Source organism: Salvelinus alpinus, chromosome 30 (assembly GCF_045679555.1).
Source record: "Salvelinus alpinus chromosome 30, SLU_Salpinus.1, whole genome shotgun sequence".
NCBI lineage: Eukaryota > Metazoa > Chordata > Actinopteri > Salmoniformes > Salmonidae > Salvelinus > Salvelinus alpinus.
Window position 1 is genome coordinate 27,022,439 of NC_092115.1, and position 23,877 is coordinate 27,046,315.

General features: G+C 41.3%; 1 protein-coding gene across 5 annotated transcripts; it reads right to left on the reverse strand.

Moving 5' to 3' along the window:
• Nucleotides 1-328: 328 nt before the first annotated feature.
• LOC139560138 (protein canopy-1-like) lies at nucleotides 329-17,088 on the reverse strand. Of its 5 annotated transcripts, none has more exons than XM_071376676.1 (7): nucleotides 16,843-17,088; nucleotides 16,622-16,724; nucleotides 8,957-9,059; nucleotides 6,203-6,318; nucleotides 2,408-2,617; nucleotides 1,391-1,487; nucleotides 329-500 (listed from the first exon to the last, which is right to left on the reverse strand). In XM_071376676.1, exons 2-7 carry the CDS (start codon nucleotides 16,628-16,630, stop codon nucleotides 460-462), a joined length of 576 nt encoding a protein of 191 aa, XP_071232777.1. In that variant the 5' UTR covers nucleotides 16,631-16,724; nucleotides 16,843-17,088; the 3' UTR covers nucleotides 329-459. The 5 variants fall into 5 exon arrangements, with proteins under 5 accessions (XP_071232777.1, XP_071232774.1, XP_071232775.1 ...); XM_071376673.1 differs by having other exon boundaries at nucleotides 16,839-17,010; XM_071376674.1 differs by having other exon boundaries at nucleotides 16,834-17,010.
• Between the last annotated feature and the right edge of the window lie 6,789 nt (nucleotides 17,089-23,877).

Here is a 23,877-nt window from a genome sequence, read left to right on the forward strand (position 1 = left end):
CAATTCTAAAACTGATCAGCTGATTTTTTTCTTTTAAAATAGGCAAAAATTGCTGATCCAGCTCACCTTGACATTGTCTGTAGGATGCCACGCCATCTTTTTTGACATGGCTGCCTCCTCAGTCTCTCACAGCTGAGTACAGCACATTTAAACTTAGCTTTTTCGTTTTTTACACCCATCTTATTATTTTGAGTGCCACTTCTTCCTCCTGCATTTTTAAGAAATGTATCATTTATAAGTTAGGCCTACTAGGATTACCTAAAGAAACAAACCTGACTTTCTATCTAATGATACAATTCCGTGTATCTGACAACATTATACCAGCATCTCCATTCAAAATAGAAAACTTTATTTAAAAGAATGTAACTTGATTGATACAATATCCTTCAAACATTATTTCTTAATTTGAAATATATATCTAAACTGGTCCAATCACCCGCAGCAGAGACGCATGTAAAACTATAGTTCGTCACTCTGGAATTTTGTGCCTTTACAGTGATCTGAAAATGAAATATTGACAAAAATTAGTCCGCCATCTTGACAGATGGCCTGCTGAAAATAACTATCAATATTTGCAGACATCCAGTAGGTGACACACCATTTACTGCAATGACACTCGCAGAAAAACAAACTACATCATATTGACAAACATACGAGATAGGAGCGGTGGTTTCTATTCAGATGATAAATTCCAAATAACTCATACTTCACATTCAAACTATCGGCCTACAACCGCAATCTTGTTAAACAAAAATTGCTCTTTTGCTCATCTAATAAAGTATCAGTATCATATAAGTCCACAACATCATCCTCCGAGACTCTATACCGATTCAAAATCAAACTGTTAAAAATGTTACGTTGCTGTTTCAGAACCCTCACTTAACAGGGTAGAAACAAAATGGCGGATCAAAGACGATAGTTACGTAAGGGGGAAATCATGACACTACAAATAGAGCTGTTTTAAATGGTAATTGTCTGGATGTATCCATTTTCATATTCTATTTTAGGATGCATAATAAACAAAAGTGGTTATGTTTGTATTCCCTGGTAGGCACACACGGTACTCATCTAAACATGTTTGGGGTAGCGCCATGAAAAATTGCGATATTAAAATGTTACGATAACCAAATTGAGTATTCACAGGGCATCTGTACTCTATTCTTTACAAATCAAATCTCTCCAAAGCCCAAACACCCAGATACTATTTTCTATTAACAAATAATTATTGTAAGTCATTTAAATAAATTCATATAAAAAAGCTAATCAAAACCCAATGGTGTTATACATTTGGGTAATAATGTGAGTAATAACATAGTTCTAGTTAGTATCTATGCAGAAAGGGGCAAACAGGAGGCCTGGTGAGTGAGAAACAACATGTCTGAAACCGTACCTGATACTTCATTGCATAACTTGTCGACCACATGGTCTGTCTCTTTGGCAAAAAGAGAGATGATATCATCTTCAAATTCCTCCACAATGCTTTCACACTGTAACAGAAGAGAGGGGATAGGTTACCACACAACAGACAGCACACCAGGTCCTCCGCACATGAGAGGTTCACAAGCATGTAGTTTCACACAATAGTGGGCACAGCAGTGAGTGAGACTGCCATTTTTCCTCTCCCCATGCTGTTCAGCCATCTTGGATGACTCATGTAACATAGATAGGCAACACGATTCCAAGTTAGCGATTCCACACACACACACCTTTGCGCATCATAAGATTACTTGCTTGTGGTGCCTAACTTGATCTTAAATATGTGCAATTTACATGCAAGAGTTCAAGATAATTGTAAAGGAACAAAGGAAAATATGTTATCGTCTGCATTTTGGGTTAACCCCTGGCACGTCTCCAGAATGAAAAACTTCAACACTGAATGTTACTGTAATAACTGTAAAACAAATTATAATCATAATAATGACAATTTAAAACGCAAGCTTTAATAAACATATTTCCAGATTTATTTTCTTTCTATATTACAGACTACGGTGCATGCAATATACCTTAACTAAAGTAAAGTGGAAAAACAATATCAATGTAAGTTTAAAAAGTTACCGGCCCAATTATCAAGAACGGGACTGGATTTTCAGATAAAATGAAGCTGTGATATCAACGACCAAGGCATAACATTGACTTCTGCGCTTTCAAAATTAAATTTAAGTTTACCTCAGTTAACCAAACATAAGAGGCAGTTACCCACCGCTACCAATATTTCAATACATTTTTGAAAGACTAATACTTGAAAAAGTATGTGGACATGCAGAACATAGGAAATAAATGAGCTACATCACATACTAATCTGAATGTTGTATGAAAGCATGTATGAAAGCATGACCTATAGCATGACTGAAAATAAAAATAAATACATTAATATGTGAGTAAATTAATAAATTATTGCCAAACTAACCGCAAATTTTAGGTCATTGGATCCCTCTGGGCCATCAAACTTGAAATTGTTAAAATCAGGAAAATCCCCGGCATCAGAACTTCTTGGAGCAAATCTTTTGTATTGCTTTATCTTGGTGTCTGGGTCCACATGAAGAGCATAGTCACTCATGCTACCACAAACTCCATCCAGAAGCTCACTCAAGTTGGTCTCAGATCTAGCAAGAGGGACCTGGTGGATAAAAAGACACAAAAGTATTTAAAAAATGTATCAGGTTTAATCTAAATTTAACTTAATTGAGTCCAGTTCTATGACGTTGCTTAGGATCCGTCTGGGTCATGTCGGTGACCCCTAACTACTATTCCCATCACACAAACAACCCCTACTTCCCCTGTGCTGGAACTATGACATTTAACCTGTAGAAGTATACCCCTTCCCCTTGGAAACAGGACAAAACATGCAATAGTGTCTAGACAGGTCAAGGTGCACTATGCTCCCGCCCCCGTGGCCTCCCCAGAAGGAGAGAGGGGAAAGGGTGACTGGGTGCAGTGAAAGGGCCGGGGAGGGGGGCTGAGTTAAGGAGCAGGGGGAGGCCTAAACAGCAGCCAAGTGCAGGGTAAACAGTTCAGTCTCATCCTTTGGTCTCTTTTGGTGGTTCATCTTCTCCACCCTCGAATGATCAAAGCAGGAAGTTTTCCTTGTCAATCCCGGTCAAAAGATGCTGGGTGAGGGGTAGGGGGGGGGGGGCATATTGCAGATGAACTGGATTTTGTGCAATGTAGATATATCCCTGACCCTATTGTCCCCTTTCATCCTCAGTATGGACCCTTCCGGACCCACTGATTACATTACGGAAGCATTTCCCCCTACTCCTTTTTTATATCTGACTCTTAGTGACACAAAGGGGCTTCCATGGCTCACTGCCATCTGCTCACAAATAAGATAAAAAGGTCTCAGGGAACTGCCTGAACCCTGCCACACATTTCTCTCCTTTTTCAATGTAAAGGGCAGGAAGCTAGTGGAATGTAGAGAGATAAATAGTTAACATTGAGGATGGTCTATCAAAGAAAACAAAGGTTTGACGACTTCAACATAATATTGAACTGTTAACTAATAAGTTATTGCAAAACAAAAAGGAATATCAAGTGTGCACTGCATTCAACCATAACAGCAATTATTGGGCTAAAGATGCTAACATGCAATTTTGATATTCTTAGTTTCTATATTTTTATTTTACGCCATTAGTGAATTTTATGAAAATGTATGATGAGATCTTGACATAATTGTTAAGAAACATCTACCTTAAATGTAAAAAATATATAAATAAATAAAAATAAATAAAACGTCCAGTATTAAAAAGTCCAACCTAAAGCAGAACCTTATCAAGCAATCCTGAAAATGTTGTGGAATTAAATTCCTTCCTTACCAGTATGAGGGGTTTGAAAGGGACCAGTCAATCACACATTTCCTGAAGAATGAGGAGGGGACTAGGCAAGCCTGGCAGAGAAAAGGCTTCTCAGGGATGCTATCCTCCATTGAATTCCCATTGGAAAACCAGCCATTATTGTAACACTGAGGAAAGGGGCTTTCAATTTCTTGTGAGAATAATATGGACCAATGAAAAACACAAATTAATAAAAACTAGAACCTATTAATGCCACCATTTACAACAATGTGTAATGTTGTTATAGTCTTCAGAAAAGTGATTGCCACAGTATGAACTTTTATCATGACAATCCAGAAATTGAATTTAAATGAAGAGTGACAGCAATTTTTCTCTATGGTCCAACCAGAATCATTAAAAGCCATTCATTGAGAATGAATAAATGGATGAAAAAAATAAATATATATATGTACAGAAAAAGGTAAGACATTAACAACTTCCATCAACTTATTCAATTAAGTTCAATGTCTTTGGCTTAATGATTCATTGTTGTAGGTTTAACATTGTGGTGTGAACCTTGCCTTCAGGGAGCCCCACTGGTTGCTGGAGAGCAAAGGAGACTTAAGACCAGCTAATCTCGTATGATGGAATCGAAGCTTGGACACCCCTCCCTCCTTGATTCAGACAGGGTCAAAAGCCGGTGGGGTGGGGGAGGGTTTCTTTGATTTATGCTCAGAAGTCAAAACAAGCCATTGATTAGCGCAACAGGTAGGCCTACACTTCCATAGGGCAGTTAGTACAGAAGTTGATCAGCCATCACTGTCTGTAGGCCGTTTCACTTAAAGGGCCAATCATCAGTTGAAACAACAACAAAGCGTTTCCCCACCACTGTTTAAGTAAAAAACTGAGGGATGGGGCTGGAGAAATGTAATCACTCAAATTCATACACAGAGCTATGGATGCAAGGTCTGACCGTCCATGACATCAAAATTATAATTTTAACCATGTTGAGGATAAACAGTGTTTGTTTAGATTTACTTTGTTTCTAAACATTGGAGTAAAACAAGCTTTTATTTGGGGTTCTGATGAGTTACGACAGTTCAACTAAAGCTCATGAGGCATTTTTATGTTATATTTTTCAAGAATCAAATGGGTACATATCATTAATTTACAAGTCCAAAAATGGACGTAGCAACTGCTGATTGCCCCTTTAAAAAGACAGTGTGCTTACTGTTCAGAGCGCTGTAATACCAAACTACTTAAGTGGTTACTTAACTCTTCTCTTACAAACATTCATTTTGATTCAGTAATTATAGTTGCGCTATATCATTGCATTCATACACTCTCATCTCTACAACAACAACAGGGGTAATGCAGACACACCCCCACAGCTTGAGGGCAAACATGGAATATGGACAAGACTCACATGGGTATAGGAACTGTAATTAGCATCTTTCAAATGAACCCTCTTTTAGAAAACACTTAATGAGTCTGTGAATATGACATACACAGTTGATCCATAGATTGAGCATAATGAACAGGAAGGATTGAGACAATTTGATGTCAAGAGTAGACCAAGACAACTCAAATGTTGATAATACTATGCCTATGGAATGTTTGATTACATTCAAACCAATATGAATGAGAGAACTGGAGTTGTCATATTAGGAAATATGTCATAATCCCTTTTACTTGAAAGTTAACTTGAAAATGGCTAAGGGGAAGAGGAAAACATGAAGCAGCCTAGCTAAATAAACAGCATGTTATTAGCTATCAATTACCATCAAAAGGGGATTAACCCCTGAGATCAATAGGTGAGCTGACCAGCTAATGACAGTCCCTGGACACTAGGGATATGACACTGGAACACCACCAGGCCTGACCTCTTCACACCACAACAATGCTTGGTTAGGAAAAGAGGAGAAGACAGTGGTTTGCATTTCCAGAGGGTTAACCAATAAGCAAAGCTTCTGATTTCGGAAATGTAGGTGAAACACTGTGATAAAGCATTTACCAATGCTTACAATGACACAAACTGAAATGAAGTTACATACTGATCTTACTTGTCTTATTTTCTTCTGTCGGGATATTTCACAATACACTAAATTCCATTTCTAAAGGTATTAGATCCAGGAAATCGAGCCACGTAATTACCAGACGATTACCGCTGCGCAGCGAACATTCATGTAAGCTCACGAGATCAAATGGCTTGCGAGGCTACAGGAAACCAAGAACTACTACAAACCACTAGGCCTAGCCTATGTTTTGTCAAGTATTTTAAGTATAAATATGCTTTCTATATGAATGATGCATCTATCCAATCTCTAAATTCGTAAAATATTTTATTTCCAGGAAGTTCACGTATGTGTACTATGCGATGTTTGGCTTCAGTGGAGTGCACTTTGGCAACAAGCTTTTACTAAGGTAGCTACCTTTTTATCAGTCAGGCTCCCATCAGGCTTGAGTCTGAAGGCTCCCACATTGATGGTCTTCTTCGGATCAATCTGACTGATTGAATAATTGAGCTCATCAACAATAGCCCTGCATGCTAAAAGAAACAGATATAGGTTAGTACAATATAGGTTAGGGATATACACAGTTGAAGTCGGAAGTTTACATACAGTTAGGTTGGAGTCATTAAAACTTGTTTTTCAACCACTCCACAAATTTCTTGTTAACAAACTATGGTTTTGGCAAGTCGGTTAGGACATCTAATTTGTGCATCACACAAGTAATTTTTCCAACAATTGTTTACAGACAGATTATTTCACTGTATCACAATTCCAGAGGGTCAGAAGTTTACATACACTAAGTATACTGTGCCTTTAAACAGCTTGGAAAATTCCAGAAAATTATGTCAAGGCCTTAGAAGCTTCTGCTAGGCTAATTGACATAATTTGAGTCAATTGGAGTTGTACCTGTGGATGTATTTCAAGGCCTATCTATATCCACAGTAAAACGAGTCCTATATTAACATAACCTGAAAGGCCGCTCAGCAAGGAAGAAGCCACTGCTCCAAAACCGCCATAAAAAAGCCAGACTACGGTTTGCAACTGCACATGGGGACACAGATCGTACTTTTTGGAGAAATGTCCTCTGGTCTGATGAAACAAAAATATAACTGTTTGGCCATAATGACCATCGTTATGTTTGGAGGAAAAAGGGGGATGCTTGCAAGCCGAAGAACACCATCCCAACCGTGAAGCACGGGGGTGGCAGCATTATGTTTTGGGGGTGCTTTGCTGCAGGGACTGGTGCACTTCACAAAATAGATGAGATCATGAGTAAGAAAAAGTATGTGGATATATTGAAGCAACATCAAGACATCAGTCAGGAAATTAAAGCTTGGTCGCAAATGGGTCTTCCAAATGGACATTGACCCTAAGCATACTTTTCAAAGTTGTGGCAAAATGGCTAAGGACAAGGAGAGCGAGCAAGGAGGCCTACAAACCTGACTCAGTTACACCAGCTCTGTCAGGAGGAATGGGCCAACAATCACCCAACTTATTGTGGGAAGCTTGTGGAAGGCTACCCAAAACGTTTGACTCAAGTTAAACAATTTAAAAAGGCAATGCTATCAAATACTAATGTGTATGTAAACTTCTGACCCACTGGGAATGTGATGAAAGAAATAAACCTGAAATAAATCATTCTCTCTATTATTCTGACATGTCACATTCTTAAAATAAAGGGGTGATCCTAACTGACCTAAAACAGGGAATTTTTACTAGGATTAAATGTCAGAAATTGTGAAAAACTGAGTTTAAATGTATTTGGCTAAGGTGTATGTAAACTTCCAACTTAAACTGTAGATCCATAGTATGCCCACAGGTAAAGAAAAGTAAAACTGTTCAAATGAAATGAGCTTGACAGACTGATGATTAACAGAATGACAGCAACATTGAGATACTACTAGAAACACAAGTAAATAAGCGATTATATTTATAGAACTGTTGATAAGAAAACATACAGTATATAGCTCAAAATATGATAACATTTTAATAAAATGTTACTAAAATGCTACTTTTGTTACTTTTTCATTTAACAAAAGTCTTAATACTTACATAAGCATCAAAGGAAATGCAAAAACATGACTCGAGCCATGCAATACTATTTTGTATACTGATATCTCCTTGTGTCCACATTCCACACTCTCTATTCAGCTATCCATTACATTTTTTTCCAAGACCATTTCAATTATTAAGTGTTACGATCAAGCAAAGCTCAATTCAATGAGCATGTATGAAAACTGCTGTAAAAGTGTTAAAGCCTCTTCTTTTGACAAGGTCCAAATAAAATGTATATAAATTATATCAACACCAAAGTAAATTAACCTTTTAACCCTGAGAATGGTAAGTTAGATAGCATCCAGTCACTCTTTAATTCAAAATAGAGGCTTGTTTTAATTATTATTATTATATATATTTTTTTAATCAGATCTACAATTGGGGTTAATGCTTCACTAAGAATTGTACAGGATTTTCATGCCAGATGTCAGACTGTATGCCTGGAGGGCTTCTAACAGTTCTTAAAATGTCATTGATACTATGACGCACAGTAGCCTACACTAATGGCGTACCGTGCTGAGAGTTTGTATTGGTAGCTTGACAAGTGTTACATAGTCATGCAAGGATGACTCCAAGGTTTGGTAAGACTGTAGTGTTGGTGTCGCTGTATTGTTAAAAGAAAGAAAATGGCCATGTGATGTCATGCCTTTCACCAAGTTTAATTTGGCTTTGTAAAATAAAATTACTAAAACTATGTATTAACTGAAAAAGTTGAATTATGATTCAAGTTTTCCATAGTGCTCCTTTTTTATTTTTAGATAAAGAACATTGTAACTTCTCTGTCATTCGTACACTTTTGAAATTCAACAGAAATATTTACAAACTGCACCAAAAAAAACACTTCAAAATATTTGGACAAATAAAATGATTTGTCCAGAATTGTAGAATAGGAAATTGCTGCCCTGGCAGGTCAAATGATATGAAACGAGCTTACAAGACTTTACTTTTAGCTTGACTCAACTTTCACAAAAGTTTATATTTTATGACAATACTTGTTCACTATGCAAATCTATAGTCTGCATTTACTATCAATAAGTATTGCATTACATGTACATCCTGAAAACCCCATATCTAATAGGTAGAAAAGGACAAAGTAGACAAATAAACATCCCAATTTACCTGAACAATACAGCACCTTGTCTTTTTTCCCTTCGGTAGTTTCGATTAAGATACTCATTGCCATCAAGGCAATTTTTATAATCCATGATGCCATATTTGTTGCCTGAGGGAAAGAGATATGTATAAAGCAAGCAAGCAAAGCCAATTCATTATACGAACACAATAGAGGTATTTTCCATTCAGCGCCTCCCACAGTCTAAATAGCAAGTCATATTCTGAAATCAGGTTGGGAGGCAAATAACTGTAAACGTTGCCTTTCTTAAAAAAGAAAATGTAAAAAAAAGAAAGGATTTTCACAAACTGTCTAGACATTAAAAAATAGAATGTGTCGCGCTTCAATGTGTTACTCCATCTGTGAAGGTGTATAATTGTACAGAGGCCGAGTATAAGTAGGTTTTACATGGGCCACAAAACTGACTGCCTCTCCACAAGTGTGTCAGGGGTTGGCCAAGTTGTGTCATCTTTAGACAACATATTCAAACAGAACTTAGTCTACAACTTCAAGCTGGTAGTGAAAAGCCGGCTATTGAAAAATAGCGGCACCGGAAGAGAGTGGCCATGGATGTAAACAAATACTGAATATCAAATAAAATGGTTATTTGTCACATGCGCCGAATACAACGGGGTAGGTAGACCTTAACGTGAAATGCTTACTTACAAGCCCTTAACCAACAATGCAGTTAAGAAAATATTTACAAAATAAACTAAAGTAAAACTTTTTTTTTTAATAAATAAAAAGTAACACAATAAAATAACAATAACAAGGCTATATACAGGGGGTACCGGTACAGAGTCAATGCCGTGATTGGGTGTCCCATAGGGCAGCGCACAATTGGCCCAGCGTCATCCGGGTTTGGCCGGGGTAGGCCATCATTGTAAAGAAGAATTTGTTCTTAACTGACTTGCCTAGTTAAATAAAGGTTACACACATTGCAGGTGTAGCGAAATGGTGGTGCTTCTAGTTCCAACAGTGCAGCAATATCTAACAAGTAATATCCAACAATTCTACAACATATACCCAATACACACAAATCTAAGTAAGGAATGGAATTAAGAATATATAAATATATGGACGAGCAATGTCAGAGCGGCTTAGACTAAGATACAGTAGAATAGTATAGAATACAGTATATACATATGAGATGAGTAATGCAAGATATGCAAACATCATTAAGTGACATTATTAAAGTGACTAGTGTTCCATTTATTAAAGTGGGCAATGATTTAAAATCTGTGTATATAGGCAGCAGTCTCTCTGTGCTAGTTAGTGATGGTTATTTAACAGTCTGATGACCTTGAGATAGAAGCTGTTTTTCAGTCTCTCGGTTCCAGCTTTGATGCACCTGTACTGACCTCGCCTTCTGAATGATGATGAACAGGCCGTGGCTTGGGTGGTTGTTGTCCTTGATGATCTTTTTGGCCTTCCTGTGACATCGGGTGCTGTAGGTGTCCTGGAGAGCAGGTAGTGTGCCTCCGGTAATGCGTTGGGGAGACCGCACCACCCTCTGGAGAGCCCTATGGTTGTGGGCCGTGCAGTTGCCGTACCAGGCGGTGATACAGCTCGACAAGATGCTCTCAATTGTGCATCTGTAAAAGTTTGTGAGGGTTTTAAGTGACAAGACAAATGTATTCAGCCTCCCGAGGTTGAGAGGCGCTGTTGTGCCTTCATCACCACATTGTCTGTGTGGGTGGACCATTTCAGTTTGTCAGTGATGTGTACGCCGAACAACTTAAAATTTTCCACCTTCTCCACTGATGTCCTGTCAATGTGGATGGATGGATGCTCCCTCTGCTGTTTGCTTTAGTCCACGATCATCTCCTTTGTTTAGTTGACGTTGAGTGATAAGTTATTTTCCTGGCACCACACTCCCAGAGCCTCGTCGTTGTTGTTGGTGGTAATCAAGCCTACTAATGTTGTGTCGTCTGCGAACTTGATGATTGAGTTAGAGGCGTGCTTGACCACACAGGCATGGGTGAACAGGGAGTACAGAAGGGGGCGGAGTATTCACCCTTGTGGGGTGCCAGGGTTGAGGATCAACGTGCGGGGATACAGGTTAGTCGAGGTAATTTGTACATGTAGGTAGGGATAAAGTGACTATGCATAGATAATAAACAGCGAGTACCAACAGTGTAAAACAAAGCATGTGCAAATAGTCAGGATGGCCATTTGATTCATTGTAGAAGCTGTTTTGGACCTTTTGGACCTAGACTTGGTGCTCCGGTACCACTTGCTGTGCAGTAGCAGAAAGAACAGTCTATGACGTGTGACTGGAGTCTTTGGCAATTTTTAGGGCCTTCCTCTGACACCACCTAGTATAGGTCCTGGATGGCAGGAAGCTTGGCCCCAGTGATGTACTGGGCTGTACACACTACCCTCTGTAGCGCCTTACAGTCGGATGCAGAGCAGTTGTCATACCAGGCAGTGATGCAACCGGTCAGGATGCTCTCGCTGGTGCAGCTGTAGAAATTTGAGGATCTCGGGATACATGCCAAATCTTTTCAGTCTCCTGAACGGGAAAAGGCGTTATCGTGCCCTCTTCAAATTTCTTGGTGTGTTTGGACCATGATAGTTTGTTGGTGATGTGGACACCAAGGAACTTGAAGCTCTCAACCTGCTCCACTACAGCCCCATAGATGGGGAATGGGGACGTGCTCGGTCCTCCTTTTCATATAGTCCACGATCATCTCCTTTGTCTTGCTCACGTTGAGGGAGAGGTGGTTGTCCTGCACCTCCTCCCTATAGGCTGTCTCATCGTTGTCGGTGATAAGGCCTACCACCGCTGTGTCATCAGCAAACTTAATGATGGTGTTGGAGTCGTGTTTGGCCATCCAGTGTTGGGTAAACAAGGAGTACAGTAGGGGACTAAGCACTCACCCCTTAGGGGCCCTGTGTTGAGGATCAGCGTGGCAGATGTGTTGTTGCCTACCCATACCACCTGGGTGCGACCCATCAGGAAGAACAGGATCCAGTTGCAGAGGGAGGTGTTTAGTCCCAGGGTCCTTAGCTTAGTGATGAGCTTTGTGGGCACTGTGGTGTTGAACGCTGAGCTGTAGTCAATGAACAGCATTCTCACATAGGTGTTCCTTTTGTCCAGGTGGGCAAGGGCAGTGAGGAGTGCAATTGAGATTGTGTCAAATGTGGATCTGTTGTGGCAGTATGTAAATTTGAGTGGGTCTAGGGTCTCCGTGATGTTGATGTGAGCCATGACCAGCTTTTCAAAACACTTCATGACTACCGATGTGAGTGCTATGGGGCGGTAGTCATTTAGGCAGGTTACCTTTGCTTTCTTGGGCACAGGGACTATGGTGATCTGCTTGAAACATGTAGGTATTACAGACTCAGGTCAGGGAGAGATTGAAAATGTCAGTGAAGACACTTGTGAGTTGGTCTGTGCATGCTCTGAGTACACGTCCTGGTAATCAGTCTGGCTCTTCGGCCTTGTGAATGTTGACCTGTTTAAAAGGTCTTACTCACGTCGGCTACAGAGAGCGTGATCACAGTCGACCAGAACAGCTGGCGCTTTCATGCATGCTTCAGTGTTAATTTCCTCGAAGCAAGCATAAAAGACATTTAGCCCGTCTGGTAGGCTCACGTCACTGGGCAGCTCACGGCTGGGTTTCCCTTTGTAGTCTGTAATAGTTTCCAAGCACTGCCACATGAGTGTCAGAGCTGGTGTAGTAGGAGTCAATCTTAGTTCTGTATTGACACTTTGCCTGTTTGACGGTTCGTCTGAAGGCATAGCGGGATTTCTTATAAGCGTCCGGATTAGGGTCCCACTCGTTGAAAGCGGCAGCTCTCGCCTTTAGCTTGGTGCGGATGTTGCCTGTAATCCATGGCTTCTGGTTGGGATATACACGTACAGTTACTGTGGGGATATGTAGGTCGTTGATGCACTTATTGATGAAGCCGGTGACTGAGGTGGTATACTCCTCAATGCCATTGGATGAATCCCGGAACATATTCCAGTCTGTGCTAGCAAAACAGTCCTGTAGCGTAGCATCCGCATCATCTGACCACTTCCGTATTGAGCGAGTCACTGGTACTTCCTGCTTTAGTTTTTGCTTGTAAGCAGGAAGTTAGAATTATGGTCAGATTATTTAAATGGAGAGTGAGGTAGAGCTTTGTACACATCTCTGTGTCTGGAGTAAAGTTGATTTAGTTTTCCCCCCCATGGTTGCACATGTGACATGCTGGTAGAAATGAGGTAAAACGGATATAAGTTTGCCTGCATTAAAGTCCCTGGCCACTAGGAGCACCACTTCTGGATGAGCATTTTCTTGTTTGCTTATGGCCTTAAATCAGCTCGTTGAGTGCGGTCTTAGTGCAGTCTTGTGGTGGTAAATATATGGCTACAAAAAATATAGATGAACACTCTCTTGGTAGATAGAGTACCTCGTGATAAGCTGTAGACCACACTACCTCAGGCGAGCAATACCTCGAGACTACCTTAATATTAGACATTGCGCACCAGCTGTTATTGACAAATAGACACCCCCCCACCCCTTGTCTTACCAGACGTAGCTGTTATGTCTTGCCGATGCACGGAAAACCCAGCCAACTGTATATTATCTGTGTCGTCGTTCAGACACGACTCGGTGAAACATAAGATATTACAGTTTGTCCCGTTAGTAGGCTAGTCTTGAACGGAGCTTCTCCAGTTTATTCTCCAGTGATTGCACGTTGGCCAATAGAATGGATGGTAGAGGCGGGTTACTGTTAAGATATTTTATCAAGGTTTAAGATTTATTTAATAATTTATCTACCCAGAAACTTAATCATTAGGATTAGAGGTTATGTAGCATGTAGGGGGGGAAAGGAATGTCTGTGTGTGTGCCTAAAGAAAGGTTAATGATCCACTTAGTTATGTTTGAACCGACTAAGCTATAACTCTGTGGAGATAAGGGAAGACAGCTCAAGCCCCTCTAGGTTTTTCCGTATCTGGGGGGGACTGGAACTGTCAGTTAAGTGGTAATAAACTGTGGAGAGATTTCAGGAGATATTCCAGATATTGTGTGTAAGGTATGTGCGTAAGTGTGTTGGAATGGACTTTTGATCAGCTTTGTCCTTGATTGGATAAGAGGGACATTTAGAAAGCTATGACACTGTGCGTAATATATAACCTAATGTACATGGTTTTTTGGTCAGAGCTCTCTCGAGAATAAATGCTATTGATTAATTAATTTGGTGGCTGGTCCTTGTCCATTTTATGCAAATAAGGATCTTACAAATTCTTAGAAACGGACAGTGTTTACTTTATCATAATTAAATTGGTTAATGAACATATAGGAAACAAATTCCTTCATCAGTTACCCACTCGCCGACAAATTCTCACAAGGCACCCTGATCTCCGCTCCCTGTAGTTCCTTATTTTCTTCATGCGAATGAATACTGCCACAATGTGGACGTTTTGCACCTTGGTCTAGCAAAAAGTTAAGAGTGTGGTCAATGATGAATGTTTGTAGAGTTTGTGGATAGACTAGTGGAGTGTAAATAGACCCTTAAACTAGTCACACCAAGTCCCTCATTCCAGTGCAAAATTCTATAGTTATGTCTTCGGTGATGTGTTTTGAGTGGATGCTGAAGCTGAACACCGTTTGAATGAGAGAAAACATAATTGTGCTCTACCAGTGTTGTTATGGGGTTGTTAGCCTAGATCTTTTGTAAGCCTGCAGATCAAAATCCCCCGCTCATGCTGTAAACACAGTCCAGTTCAAAGTAAATGGCACAGATCCATATATGGCAATGGTCTATTTGCATATAGGCCTCCTGCAGCTCTGATTGTTTATGCAGCACAAGTCTGTAGAGTACGGACTGAGTCGTGCGTGTCAATGCAATAGAATCCTACTCCTATGCGTTCTGTCTACAACAAAATCTCTTGAATAGTTTGTTTTGTTTCAGTATGTTGCATTGAAAGTGGCTAATATTGTGTTGATTAGATCACAATTGCCACAGAGACATTGAGTGTTAACAGGGAAAACTCCAGAACAGTGGTCACCAACCTTTTTTGGAGTGGAAATAGGAAGAACGCACATTATGGCTTATAAAAGTGTTGAATACAAACTATTGACATTTCTGAGTAAGAACTTAAACATGAACTCACTCATAAAAATAGCAGCTCTTTGCTGTATTCGTTGGCTCTCTCTCTAGTCATGGTTTTAAACGTTTTGAAATCTCACAGTATCAACTTTGCTGTAGCTTTCTTTTATGCCTGCTACGTTACTGCAGACACGGTAATCTGAGCCCATTCGATTGGCCAGCGGAAGGCCTATAGTGCACTTGATTTGCTCTCTGGGCCCACTTGGAAGGCAAGGTTTGTACCTTCAGACACATGAAATGGTTCAAAATGGCAACAGTTACCTACCCAGCTTAATAACCAACAGCCCGAGATGAAAAATAAAAATAGGAACACAAGGCTTTCTAGTTTTGTTTTTTACAGAAATGTTTGTCAATCGACTACGAAGGCCTTGGATATCGACCAGTCGATCACTGTTCTAGAAAGTTGTGTGAAGTTCGATCTCGTGCTTCTCTCTGCGGGCTAATTTGTCTTCTGCACGGCAGTCCCAGGGGAGCTGTGCGGCAGTATTGAAGCTACTGCACGCCTTTGCGCAGCTTAGAGAGAACATTGATTATGACCCCTCTATGGAAAGATGAGACCCTCACGAACAAGACAGTCTTCTCCATTTTTGCAGTACAGCTGATCTGCCAACTTCTGTCTGTAGTGGCCTGAACAGTTTGGGCTACACACTAACATGATCCATCTGTGTAAAGGTCAGACTCATGAACTCGTACATTGGTCGTTTTGCTCTAGGATGCCCACAGGCCTCACAAGACTCACCTGAAGGTCCCCCGTTACCAGTCAAAAAAAGTTATGGAAGTATATATGAAGACTGTTCAGTGACAAAAAAATGTTTGTATAGCTGTAAGGCCAAATAACATTTTTCATCAAATATATGTTTTATATATATTTTTGATACTTCAAAGGTCTTACAATTCAAATTCAAATAGCAAAATGATCCTTGGTATGACCTTCTTAAAACAATTCAATTTAGCTTAGTAGAACCTCCCCGGTTTAGACAGGGTTTAGACAGAAATATATATTGTTGGAGTAGAGGACCTTGTGCATTTCAGGAAAAATAACAACCCAATGTTTATATCCCAGGACAAATTAGCTAGCAACAGCAAGGTAGCTAAATTGCAATATATGATTAATGCTTTTCGACCTGTCCCCAAATTAATATAGTTGGTTCAGAGTTCGTTTTGATATTTCAACCTGCGTGTCCTGATCGAGTCTGGTGTTGGACAAAATAAACATGCGCGCGATGGCGGACGCACGCCCGCGAGCGAGCAATGTGGGTGCAATGATTGAATAACATGTATGTGTACATTTATTTTGCAACGCAAGCGGTGTGGCCCATACATACTGATCAACATATCACAGGCGTCCAGTCGGCGTTTTGAAAGCTTCAAAATACGAAGACTGCGTTGAATGCAGCATAGAGAGAAAATAAAGTTGTCGGGCAGCCTTTTTTCATGTAGCCTACGTAGGGTAAAAACATTATGAAGACAGACCAAATGCTATCCTGACATGAACTAACAATTCCATCAGTCAAGTAGCATAATAGGCGACTAGCTTGCAATAGACCCTTGGCTAGACGTGAACTTACCTGTTTCATAGGTCAGGTGAGTGAGAATTAGGAACAACTTTTCAGCACGGTAGGCTATAGCGGTGAAGTCGGACTTCAGACCCCTGGGACAACGTTGTGGATTCTGATTGAACATAAAACAAACGGCTAAAGTTAAGTTCTTTTTTTGCTCTTCATCTGTTTTGAATGAAACATGATCATCTACCTTAGTCTACTGACAGTGTATACTTAACGTTACTTGCTTGTTCCAGGAGTTGCCACGTTCAGCTAGGAAACAACAATGACATCTGAGTGAGCCAATGGTATTGTGTAAACTCAGCACATTATAGCCAATGACTGAACGCTGCCTCTTGAATGAACATGCTGAGAACACCGGCGTCTAGTTGCTCTGAGGTGTGTTCCAGATCGACAAACAATCACATGCTTTTGAGCTAACTTTAAATTGATGCTTGTGAGTGTGTGAGTCATTAGCTAGTGATGCACGGGTTAACTCATAACCCGCAGTCTCCGCGGTTATAACTGACCGGGCAGAAAAAGTCAACGTGAATCCAAGGAGGCAAAAAGGACTGTCTCTGAGTTTAATTCAATAAGAGAAAATCTGCGAAAGGAGATTTGAAAAAAAAGAGAAGGAGATTTGAAAATAAAGAGATGGTTGGACCAGAAAAGTAATGTTTAGGTACGACTTGATGAAGTGGTAAACAATGTTGACAGTCATATGATGTTGACTTCAAATAGGCCTATGGCATGTCAAGGGAACTGTAGCCTACTGTCCAGATGGGTTAAATGGAAACTGAAATCTGGACACTGACTGTTAGGTCTAACACCACTCACATAGCCTTAAATAACTCCTGCAGAATTAAAAATTTCTTCCAGTAAAATGATACAGCAAATGTAGACACAATTTTGACTTGGGAACAGGAGTGGAGAAATATGATTTTTTTCTTTCAGCATCTTGAGAGTATGGGAATGCACAGTTAGATATTATCTGTAGAGGTGCTATCTTTATCAGCATCATAAAAGCTGATAGTATTTCAAACACATAAAATATTCATCCAAGGTGAACTGAAATCTTATCAGAAACATGTTGGGTCATTTTCCACAGCATTCTATTTTCTTACAACCGGTCAAACGGATGTCATTTTGAAATTTTGCAAAGAAAATCTTTCCAGTTTATTTGTTGTTGAGTTTTTGCATTTTCTCCCCGTTCCCTTAACGTCTTTGCTTCACGAAAGATGACGGAGAACTTTACCGATGTCAACTAGATTGAAGCATTCATTCTATCAATTTATGACATTCTGGTGAGCAAGAGTTTATTTAGTCTTCTAGGGCAACATATAATGACATAAGAGAAGCTGCATGTAGGCCTATCTATTTATAGACAAGTTGACTAACAAGTAGCCTACCAAAATGTTATATTATAAGCAGAAACGTATCTAAATCAGGCAACAACAAAAAATCCTACACCCCTTGTCAAAAAATTGTTCTGCTGTATTTGACTGGAGCCTATAGTGCATTATCTTTATTTGTGGGTTAGGCTCGGGTGCAGGCCTCAGATTTTCACTTCATCACATAGCCTGTTAGGGCGGTTGCAGATGGGTTATTAACAATTGCTGGCAGGTGCAGGTAAACAAACCTAACTTGTAGCAGTGTCATGGGTGACCTGCCTGACCATTTTGGGGGGGGGGGACAGCTAACTTCCTACAATTCTACACATTTTGAAACATTTACAATTATATATCTAATCTCATGCTATTCTACACATTTTGCAATAAGGCTGAGAGAATTTAGCATTTTTAAAGATAATTTCCTGCAATTCTACACATTGCCATGGTGCAGAGAGAAAAATGTGCAAAATTCTGTAATTCTAAATATTGTTGCCATGCTTATTACCTGTTCATATGCTATCTGGGGAGGGGGGGATCTCCAGAGAGCCCACCTTGTGGGGGCTGCGGGAGGGTGTTGTACGTCAGTGAGTAGCTCCTCAGTCAATAACAATAACACAATTTCAACAATGTGCTATAATAGTTTGTTTACATCTTATAAATGAATAATTAACAGTTTATAAACTTTTTATTAACCCTTTATCATTCATCTTACAGGTAATGGTCAATACTGTATCCCTACTTTATTGTATAATAACCATGGGGGTGCTGGTATCATTCTTCCTTGCAGGCTTTTAGGATACCCTTTCACCCTAGTCCATTCTATTAGAAATGAACAATTAGTTATGTTAGCTTAGCTTAATTGTGGTCCCGTGATAAAGGAGATTTCATTGCTTGTGTTGATTTAGACATCCTTGTTTTGCATTAATGGACAAAGTGCTGATATCATGGTGCTTCTTTTCTATACATAAAAATGTTTTGTCTCTTAATTTTGGTGGTTAGTAATTCAAAGTAGTCAAGCACTATCAGCAAACTAGAGGTGTGCTAGAGTGACTGTTGGTTTCACATTGTGCCTCCAGTTAGTGACAGGTGGTCCCTTCACAGGGGAATTCAACCTGGTTTTCTGACCAGTAACAGCATATTATCCACAAATCACCTTCTCTTATGAATGGGGAGTATGTGTGCATTGAGAAGTCTCAATAGAAATGAAACATTGTGATAGATGTAATAGAGTTGGTTCTTTATTCTGAAAGAGAATAGTATTATTACTCAAGTATTAGTTGAATTAGGCACTTTTGATATATTTATATCTATCAATGTGAAGCTTTCTACAGAGCCCCCATAGAATAGATATTGAATTGCATTTCAGCATGTACTGTATATAGTGTGTAAAAATGGCTGATAGTGATACAATTCTGATGGTAAATGATTATCTACTTGGTCTTCAGTAATGACTGATAGTGATATACTGATAGTAGGTCTTGCTCCCCAAAACTGTGCTGGTATGTCAGATGAAGAGCTGAATGATGACCTTTAGCACAATGGGCAGGAGGCCCAAACAAAGAGGTTGGATGAACTTTTCCCCCATCTGCACCCGTCAGTGGTAAAGGTAAGCATTTAGTTGAAAGGTTGCTTTTTGATGTCCCAGAGAGCTTCTGGATGAGAACAAGGTCAAAGTAAACACACAATTCGATGTGTTATCTACTCCTGACAAATCAGCAAACAGGGATTACGTGACTGCGTTGACCAACAGCCATTGGGAAAACTTGCAACCAGCTTGGCACCGCAGGAGCATGCCAGTGCTCAGTTTTCACATGGATTGATAGTATTTTTGGGGGAAGTTAGTGTACATCACTGGAGTTGAATTACAGCATAATGAACAGGTGTCAGTGGTGTTCCCCCTCTTCGAGCCATGGCCTAACAGTAGGCCTATAGCCCACCTTTGGTCTTCGTAGGAACCTTTGGGGTACACATATTACTAAATGTCTATGTGAACTGGGGACTAAAGATGGGAAAATACTGAATATTGAGATGTGAGGACGATGAGGCAGAGGGGGATGGAGACCAAACAACTCACACTGATGGACAAAATGTCCAGGCCAGGGTGAAACCCATCATATATGTATTAACCCTAGATGACTGATAAGGTGTGCTGTTTTGAAGCCAATGCGCGTATTGGCAAAAAAAAATACAATTCTGAACACATTTCCATTTGTTGGCCATCTCAATTAGTGTAAAAAAAAATTAAACTAAACTAAAATGACATAAGTTGATGAGGCAAACGGTACGGAGTACTAAACCGCAAACCAATCAAAATTTGTTTAATCTTCGTGTGACCTGGAGTCTGCCAATCATATTCATCAAAACAGGATGTAAACAAGCTCAGCGAAGAAGGAATTAAGTACTTTCAGGTAAGGCGTTTTAGGATCACATTCCATCATTTTAGTATTGAAATATGACATAAAAGTTGTGTGTACATCCTTTGTAAGCAAGCTTTTAATGCAGTGTATTCAAGAGTGTGACCGGGAGATACAGGAGGTCAGGGAAAGATAAGTGCCTCCCTCACATATCAAATGCCGACTTCCAGCTGGTGAGGAATTCACCAGGGTTAGAGCACAATTTGTTACATAACGTTATGGAATGTTACATGTTGGTAACGTTATGTTTGTTTGCTATTAGTAATAGTAAGTTAATGGTAGGCCGTGGTACCAATATTTTGTAATGTAACCTTATATTTTATGTCAGAATGCTATTTTCTCTGTAGGCCTACATGTTAAATACATTGTCACGTCACTTTTTATACCTCAAGATTCTCTGTATGTACAGTTAAAGTCGGAAGTTTACATACACCTTAGCAAAATACATTTAAACTCAGTGTTTCACAATTCCTGACATTTAATCCTAGTAAAAATTCCCTGTCTTACGTCAGTTAGGATCACCACTTTATTTTAAGAATGTGAAATGTCAAAATAATAGTAGAGAGAATGATTTATTTCAGCTTTTATTTCTTTCATCACATTCCCAGTGGGTCAGAAGTTTACATACACTCAATTTGTATTTGGTAGCATCGCCTTTAAATTGTTTAACCTGGGTCAAGCATTTCGTGTAGCCTTCCACAAGCTTCCCACAATAAGTTGGGTGAATTTTGGCCCATTCCTCCTGACAGAGCTTGTGTAACTGAGTCAGGTTTGTAGGCCTCCTTGCTCGCACACACTTTTTCAGTTCTGCCCACAAATTTTCTATGGGATTGAGGTCAGGGCTTTGTGATGGCCACTCCAATACCTGAAACCATTTTGCCACAACTTTGGAAGTATGCTTGGGGTCATTGTCCATTTGGAAGACCCATTTGCGAACAAACTTTAACTTCCTGACTGATGTCTTGAGATGTTGCTTCAATATATCCACATAATTTTTCTTACTCATGATCTCATCTATTTTGTGAAGTGCACCAGTCCCTCCTGCAGCAAAGCACCCCCACAACATGATGCTGCCACCCCCGTGCTTCACGGTTGGGATGGTGATCTTCGGCTTGCAAGCCTCCCCCTTTTTCCTCCAAACATAACGATGGTCATTACGGCCAAACAGTTCCATTTTTGTTTCATCAGACCAGAGGACATTTCTCCAAAAAGTACGACCTTTGTCCCCATATGCAGTTGTAAACCGTAGTCTGGCTTTTTTATGGCGGTTTTGGAGCAGTGGCTTCTTCCTTGCTGAACGGCCTTTCAGGTTATGTTGATTTAGGACTCGTTTTACTGTGGATATAGATACTTTGTACCTGTTTCCTCCAGCATCTTCACAAGGTCTCTTGCTGTTATTCTGGGATTGATTTGCACTTTTCACACCAAAGTACGTTCATCTCTAGGAGACAGAACACGTCTCCTTCCTGAGCGGTATGACGGCTGCGTGGTCCCATTGTGTTTATACTTGCGTACTATTGTTTGTACAGATGAACGTGGTACCTTCAGGTGTTTGGAAATTGCTCCCAAGGATGAACCAGACTTGTGGAGGTCTACAATTCTTTTTCTGAGATCTTGGCTGATTTCTTTTGATTTTCCCATAATGTCAAGCAAAAAGGCACTGAGTTTGAAGGTAGGTGTCACGTTCTGACCTTAGTTCCTTTTTTATGTCTTTATTTTAGTTTGGTCAGGGCGTGAGTTGGGGTGGGCATTCTATGTTGTTTTTCTATTTTTTGTTCTATGATTATATTTCTATGTGTTTGGCCTAGTATGGTTCCCAATCAGAGGCAGGTGTCAGTCGTTGTCTCTGATTGGGAGCCATATTTAGGTAGCCTGTTTTTCATTGTGTTTTGTGGGTGGTTGTTTCCTGTGTCTGTGTTTGCACCATATGGGACTGTTTCGGTTGTTTGTTTGTACTTTTGTTATTTTGTTCAGTGTTCTGTGGAATTATTAAATATTCACATTATGGACACTTACCACGCTGCACATTGGTCCGATCCTTGCTACTCCTCTTCAGACGATGAAGAGGAAATCCGTTACAGAACCACCCACCAAAAAAGGACCAAGCAGCGTGGTATCGGGCAGCAGCGAGTTCTGGACTCATGTACATGAGTGGAGATTCTGGACGGAGAAGGACCCTGGGCACAGGCTGGGGAATATCGCCGTCCCAAGGCAGAGCTGGAGGCAGCGAAAGCTGAGCGGCGGTGGTATGAGGAGGCAGCACGGCAGCGCGGCTGGAAGCCCGAGAGGCAGCCCAAAAAATGTATTGGGGGTGGCACACGGGGATTGTGGCTAAGTGTGGTGAGTGTCGTACTGGTCAGGCACCGTGTTATGCGGTGGAGCGCACGGTGTCTCCAGTACGTGTGCTTAGCCCGGTACGTTACATCGCAGCTCCTCGAATCGGCCGGGCTAGAGTGGGCATCGAGCCAGGAGTAATGAAGCCGGCTCAGTGCATCTGGTCTCCAGTACGTCTCCTCGGTCCATGTTATATGGCACCAGCCCTACGCACTGTGTCTCCCGTGGGTCTGCACAGCCCAGTGCGTCCTGTGCCTGCGCCCCGCAAGTGCCGGCCTAAAATCAACATCCAGCCAGGACGGGTTGTTCAGGCCCTTAGTTCGAGACCTCCAGTGTGCCTCCACGGACCGGTCTATCCTGTGCCTCCTCCAAGGACCAGGCCTCCAGTAGATCTCTCCAGCCTGGTGAGTACTGTGCCTGTTCTAAGAACCAAGTCTCCTGTGTGTCCCTCCAGTCCGGACGCTCCAGAGCCTCCCGTCTGTGCTGAGCCGCCTGAGCCGCCCGTCTGTCCTGAGCCGCCCGTCAGTCGGGAGCCGCCTGAGCCGCCCGTCAGTCGGGAGCCGCCTGAGCCGCCCGTCAGTCGGGAGCCGCCTGAGCCGCCCGTCAGTCGGGAGCCGCCTGAGCCGCCCGTCAGTCGGGAGCCGCCTGAGCCGCCCGTCAGTCGGGAGCCGCCTGAGCCGCCCGTCAGTCGGGAGCCGCCTGAGCCGCCCGTCAGTCGGGAGCCGCCTGAGCCGCACGTCAGTCGGGAGCCGCCTGAGCCGCCCTCCAGTCGGGATCCGCCAGAGTCTCCCTCCAGTCCGGATCCGCCAGAGTCTCCCGCCAGTCCGGAGTCTCCCGCCAGTCCGGAGTCTCCCGCCAGTCCAGAGTCTCCCGCCAGTCCAGAGGTACCCCTCACTAGGGTCTCCAATCCAGGGTCGGTGACGAGGGTCGCCACTCCTAAGGTGTCACAGAAGTGGGCCGAGACTATGGTGGAGTGGGGTCTTCGTCCCGCTCCAGAGCTGCCACCGCGGTAAATGCCCACCCAGATCCTCCCCTATAGGTTCAGGTTTTGCGGCCGGAGTCCGCACCTTTGGGGGGGGGGGGGTCTGACCTTAGTTCCTTTTTTATGTCTTTATTTTAGTTTGGTCAGGGCGTGAGTTGGGGT